The sequence below is a fragment of the Carassius auratus genome, chromosome 3 (assembly GCF_003368295.1).
Source record: "Carassius auratus strain Wakin chromosome 3, ASM336829v1, whole genome shotgun sequence".
In the NCBI taxonomy this organism is placed as follows: domain Eukaryota; kingdom Metazoa; phylum Chordata; class Actinopteri; order Cypriniformes; family Cyprinidae; genus Carassius; species Carassius auratus.
This window is the reverse complement of record NC_039245.1, coordinates 12,806,539-12,812,676: the sequence shown is the minus strand read 5'-3', so window position 1 is coordinate 12,812,676 and position 6,138 is coordinate 12,806,539. Positions and strand designations below refer to the sequence as shown.

General features: G+C 36.9%; 1 protein-coding gene across 1 annotated transcript; it reads left to right on the top strand.

Annotated features, from left to right (window-relative positions):
- The first annotated feature begins 938 nt into the window (after positions 1-938).
- LOC113048482 (telomerase RNA component interacting RNase-like) lies at positions 939-4,615 on the top strand. The gene is made up of 3 exons (XM_026210330.1): positions 939-1,673; positions 1,823-1,900; positions 3,252-4,615. The coding sequence occupies exons 1-3, from the start codon at positions 1,386-1,388 to the stop codon at positions 3,357-3,359; spliced, it is 474 nt and encodes a 157-aa protein (XP_026066115.1). The 5' UTR covers positions 939-1,385; the 3' UTR covers positions 3,360-4,615.
- Positions 4,616-6,138: the final 1,523 nt, after the last annotated feature.

Sequence of the window (6,138 nt, the reverse complement as noted above, 5' to 3'; positions counted from 1 at the left end):
AAATTTCCATTCATTTCTAGAAAGCGAGGGCCGAGCTGAGATGATTGTCTGTGAGATCAGCAGCAGATGCTGGCGTTGAGTATAAAACACATGTCTGTACCTCACTCTTCATCAGAAGGTCACCGGAGAGAGATCTGGATCAGGTTCAGGTCCGGCTCAGTGCTTCCTGGCCCAGAGACAGTGGACACAAGCCCACAGAGGCCTTCACGATAAACCCTTCACGTCGCTTCACGTCTCTTTCGCTCTGTGATCGTCCTGCTGAGAACAGAGACAGGATGCAGTTTGTCTGTTATTTTTAGTCGATCCAAGCGTCAGTATGTAGTTGAGTATGAGAAATGAGAAATGTGCTTTTATTATTAAACATATTCCACAAATCAGTACTTGAAATCAGTCAAATGAATCCGAGCTTTGACAATGGAAGTAGTTTTACTGTTAAAATACTTACATCATTAACATTTTTCTTTATTCTCACGACTGTACTGTTAGATGTTTTATTTATTTTGATCAAATTTAGCTAGATGAGTTAGTTTAACCCTTATTCAATAATTTGTATATATTGTGCTGTTATATGTATTAAAACATTTTATTTAAATCAAATCAAATATTTTGTTTACAATATTTTAATCAAATTAAGTCACATTAGTTAATCCTATTTTGTCATTTATATATTTTTGTTTCTCTTAACAAATCTATTGATCTTGTAAATGTGAGGACTACAAACATTTTTACCTGAGATGCAAGTGAAATCTTGGTCGAAACAATCTTTCTAAATTAATTAAATCATAATCCATAAACCACTTTTGTTTCTGCTTCTTCTTTTTTTAACTACTACTCTTGCTGCTGTAATTATTACACGTGCTGCTTTATATGTTTCATGGATAATAAAACTATTAAATAAGTAACATAACTTCACTTTAAAAATGGTGGTATAAATAATGTTCATTCAGAAACTGCTAATCGCAAATAATTACAAAGAAAGGGCAAGTAGCACAATGACGCGTTATATTCAGTTGCTGCAGTTCTTCCTCCGGCCTGCAGGCGGCGGTGCGCCGCTCAGAGCTCTTGACCGCTGGCCGCAGATGAAATGCAGTATGGCGGAGCGACGCTAAAAACAACGAATGTGTGCGAAAAACACCGGGATAAAACCCCGAAACCTGCCGATTCCTCCCGTGATCCGGTAGATCAGCGATTATAACCACCTGCGGCTCGATAATCGCACTCGCCGCTGACGGTGTTTCCGTTTCGTCGCGACACTTTATGATCAAATAACAAGACAAACCAACGTATCATTATTTCGTTTTCACCTGTGTTACGTTTAAACGCACGATAATAAAACAGACGTGAATGTAAAGGCTTTATTTATTATTTTACCAAGTAGTTAAACTATGGAGAAAAAGCAATATAAATCAGACAGACGTTCTCACCATCAGCAGTCCTCCTCCAGCAGCAGCAGCGGGGAGTCCGGGGGCAGCAGCCCGGCCCACGGGGCGCCCACAGCGGCCAACGCCTTCGCCAACGACGGCAGCTTCATGGAGCTGTTCAAGAAGAAGATGGAGGAAGAGGAGGAGAGGAGGAAGAGGCAGACCGAGGAGGAGGAGGACAAGACGAAGAAGAGCTCTGCTGCTGCAGGTCAAGCGCCTCAGGAAAAGAAGCCGCTTGGAGGAAGCAGCTTTGTAAGAACGGCAGTGGACGCGCTTTAGTTTAGCGTAGCACACATGCACACACACTCACATAGAGACAGAGAGTGATTCGGGCTCTGTTCGGGTCCCTGCCGCTTCCTGAAGCCCGTGTAACGCTGTCAGTCTGTCCCTGTTTGACTCAGGTGGGCAAGCGGAGAGGAGGCGCGAGACTGGCGCTCAAGACCGGGATGGTGGCTAAAAAACAGAAGCTCGACTCCGAGGTGAGAGATGTGATCTCCGGTCATGATTTAATAACGGCTAAAATTATCTTTTTATTTGTATAAGAATGGAAAAAAAACGCCAGCATAATTTCATTATGACGTTATTTCATGGCGCAAATCCATACAGTACCGCTCACAGAATTTAAATATTTCAACGGTTTCTGGATTAAAAAGGCCGTTGCTATGCAACAGACCAACGGTCCGCGGCGCTTTTTACGGAAGACAGTTTCTGTTAACGTTAATACCAATACCTTTTAAATACTATACTGGTATACTTAAAGGGTTAGTTCACCCAAATATGAACATGATCCCTTAAATTGTTCCCTGTAAAGTCAAACTAGGTGTATGACTTTCTTCTTTCTCACAAAACCAATCGGAGTTATATTAAAAAATATAATGTTAAAGTCACTCTGCGGCTGTTTGCAGTGCTTCAGTCCAAAAGAAGTGAAATAAAAAGCACCCATCCATAATAAAAAGTGCCTCACACAGCTCCGGGCGGTTAACAAGACCTATAGCGAATCCATGCGTTTTTATAAGAAAAATATCTATATTCAAATTGTAATAATCACTTTAGTGTAGCTTTAATGCAACTTTGGTTGAACTTTTGTTTGTACATGTTTAAAATACAATTACTGTAATGGTAACCATGGAAATCTACAAAAACTGTAGTTCAACTACAGTAAAACATGGTTCATTTTCAATAAAAGGTTGTTGTACACACAAAATGGGTGATTTATATTAGCATTAACAATAAAAATATAAACCAACTACACAAAAATGTTTTGTTTGCTAGCGAACAAAGCATTGATATATTGAATGTCCAATTTTTTCCCATAACGATATTCCCTTAGACATTTTCAAAATATTCATATACTTTATAATATTGTGCAAATGTGTAATTGTTAGTTAAATATCAATTTGTGATTTCAGATATTTTGCAAAGCAAAGCGTATTAGCATATTTAATTCTTACATGGTTTTCTAACAGTATATCAGTATTAAAGCAAAGTGTTAAAAGAGTCATTTCCAAACAAACTTGTTTTTATGATAGTTTTTGACTCTCTTTGATATTTTTCATTTTAAATTAGTAGGCTTTTGCTACGTTACCTTTAAAGGATACGTTCACATCAAAAATAAAACTTTCCTGATAATTGAAAAGAAATGTAGTTTTTAAGGAAAACATTCCAGGACATTTCTCCATATGATGGGCTTCAATGGGGATCAATTTGGACTTTCAGCCCATTGATTCCAATTGAAGTCCACTATAAGAAACATTTCTGATTATTATCAGTGCTGAAAACAGTTAATATTTTTGTGGAAGCTGTGATACATCTGTGTGTTTGTTGATGCAGGTGGAGGCTGGGAAAGGAGACGCCTGGACTAAATACATGGCAGAAGTGAAAAAGTATAAAGCGCATCAGTGTGGAGACGATGATAAAACCAGACCGCTGGTCAAATAGACTGAACTGCTTCACACTGTCTGTTCCTCTCCTTCAGCTCTTCATTTCCAGGTCGAGTTTTTTTTCCTGTGTACAGTGTTTGATGGGTTCTGGTTCTTTTTGAGACATTATAATTTAGTCCGTGGCATCAGAGCGATCTCGTTCACCTTGCTGATATTTTGTACTCAACATGTCTGGTTCTTGAATGTCACCTGATGAAGATTGACGATGATGAATTAAACTCACCGTTCCACAGTATCTGTCGTGACTGTGATGTTCAGGTGGTTTCCATTTTACACACTTCACCAAAGATAGGATGCCATGCTTTGTCTTTCTTAAAAATGTTGCATGTTTTTCAAATTCCATCAACTAGTTTAATAATTAAGTTGCTTTAACCCTTCATGCTTCTCAATAGAGCCCCGAATTTCAGCCCGGGACCAATTGGCCCCCGATTTTTTTTTTTTTTTTTTTTTACAGCCCTCGGGCAAATTTTTACCACATAGTTTAGACGTAGGCATCTCCTTATTTTTATATTATAGACATCCATAAATTGGTGATGGAAAAAAAATTGCCGTGCTGGTGGAAACAACATGAGACCGTGTTCGTCTGTTCGTTCCTTTAGAGAGAAGTGCATCGTCACGGATTATGATTATCATGGAAGAGTTTTTGATTTGTTTTATTTCATTAAGTAATAATCTAAAGCTTTCTACAGATATATTTACCATGTCTATGAAGCATGTTTTCACTGAGTGTCGGTTCATTTTTGTGAACTGCTCTTGCTCAAGATGCGACGGCAAAAAGCACATCATGTTTGTTTTCTTTATTTTATAAAAGCACAAAGTTTTGTTGATTATTGTGAGTGCAAGCCAAAAAGTAGACCTTTCACAGCTACGAATAATGTGTTACTCGAGTCTCAACTTTGACTTAACAAAAAATTACAAGGTATCCACTGAAAGAAATGCAAGTGATCGTGCTGGCGTCTCCATGTATTGGATATAGCGCACATTTATCTGGGTCTAACGTTTAAACATTGTTATTGTTATATGCTTCTACTGTTTTATATCTGAAGATTTTCTACAAGTCGTGATGATTTGAGAAGGCTAAACTGATCAAACAAAGGCTCACTGTCTGCCACTGGCCTCTTGGTCGTTACTTATAAAAACCTACAACTTATATTTAAAGAACATAACATGCTCCAAACGTTTTTCTTAATTAACTTAATACAAAAGCATGAGAAATGTTTCAGAACTTAAAATTAAACAAGAGACATTTCTATTTCTAGTTATTCTTATTTAAAAAATATTATTTTTTTACATTTCAATCTGCACTTTAGACAGCATTTGCTTTCTTTAAACAGGAAAATCTGGATTTAAACATGGTAAAAAGTTCAGGGTCAAGCACACATTACATTAACAGGGTTTATACAGAGATTCTTAAATTGAATTTATTACCTTTTTACCACCTATTTTACTACCATCACAGTATTTTTACAACAAACACGGCTTCAAACTTCAACTGTAGCTGTGTTAAGTGTTAAGTAAAGTGACAAGTAAAGACATGAAATATCTTTCCAAAATGAATTAATAACATATTTAATCACAATGTAATGAGGCAATTATAACTTAATTTCAATGCTGGGGGGGGAGAGATAGAGAAAGTCAGGAGAGGTTCTGTGTATGTGAGTGTGCATGTGTGTTTGGGCAAGTGAGTGAGCTACATTCAAGAGGGAACTCTACCATAGGACTTAGATTAATCAAGATATCACAACAGGCCTTGGTCCATAGGATTTACTCAATATGTCAAAGAGTAACAATTACATAAAAATTAGAAGACAGACTGGACCTTTAGAATGAACAGCTACACAATGTGTAATAATATAATATAAAATAATATAGTAAGTGCTGTAACAGTTTATAAAGACCTTGATGTTTGGACGCCAGAACCGTGTGTGTGTGTGTGTGTGTGTGTCCACCTGGATGTTCCCGTGTTTGGCTCCTGGGATGATCTGAATCCTCTCAAAGTCCCTCCCCAGGATGATGATGTCACAGCAGGGGTAGTACGCCTGTCCCACGAGCCCCGGACAAAACACACACAGTCTAACACTGATAATCACAGAGTTTTACATATCATCTGAATGTAATGTTTTGCTACATTTTTATGTATTTTTTTTAAATCGAGGAATCAGAGTTTTAAATGTTTTCATTTACGGTTAATAATCTCTGCTGCTGCTGTTACACTCACAGTCACGAACAGCTTGAATCATCTGGACTTTCTGAGTCAAATATTTTGGCAAAAATTTTTAGCATTTTTATTGTATATTATTTCGTAACATATCAGACAATATCTGCCTTCATTTTGCATGCATCTTGTTTATTTTCGTTTATAAACTTTTTGTTGGCTCTTTTTGTTGTGTTGTTTTTTATCCTCATTTGTAAGTCGCTTTGGATAAAAGCGTCTGCTAAATGTTAATGTAAATTTATCAAATTATGGCTTTGTTTCCTTACATGAATATCGAAATATTCAACTCAAATAAACACTTGTATGATGCAGTATATTAGAATTAGAATTTAATTTGGGGTCCTGAAATACCCTGAACACTGCACAGCGGTTAAGATGACCATTGCTACAAAAATAAAATAAAAATTGAAACTCTTATTTTGTTTTAATTTTCCCTTACTAAATTATACAGTTACTGACTGTGGGATTACTAACAGGCTATTAACAAAAATCTGTCTCTAAACCTCTTTTCTCTTTATTAAAAGTTGATGTAGACAAGAACATGGTAGAATCAAATGCTTTG

Coding starts and splice junctions, on each gene's coding strand:
- LOC113048482 (XM_026210330.1), top strand. CDS start 1,386: ATGGAGAAAAAGCAATATAAATCAGACAGACGTTCTCACCATCAGCAG. Junction 1,674..1,822: donor CGCTTGGAGGAAGCAGCTTT/GTAAGAACGGCA, acceptor TGTTTGACTCAG/GTGGGCAAGCGGAGAGGAGG. Junction 1,901..3,251: donor AACAGAAGCTCGACTCCGAG/GTGAGAGATGTG, acceptor TTGTTGATGCAG/GTGGAGGCTGGGAAAGGAGA.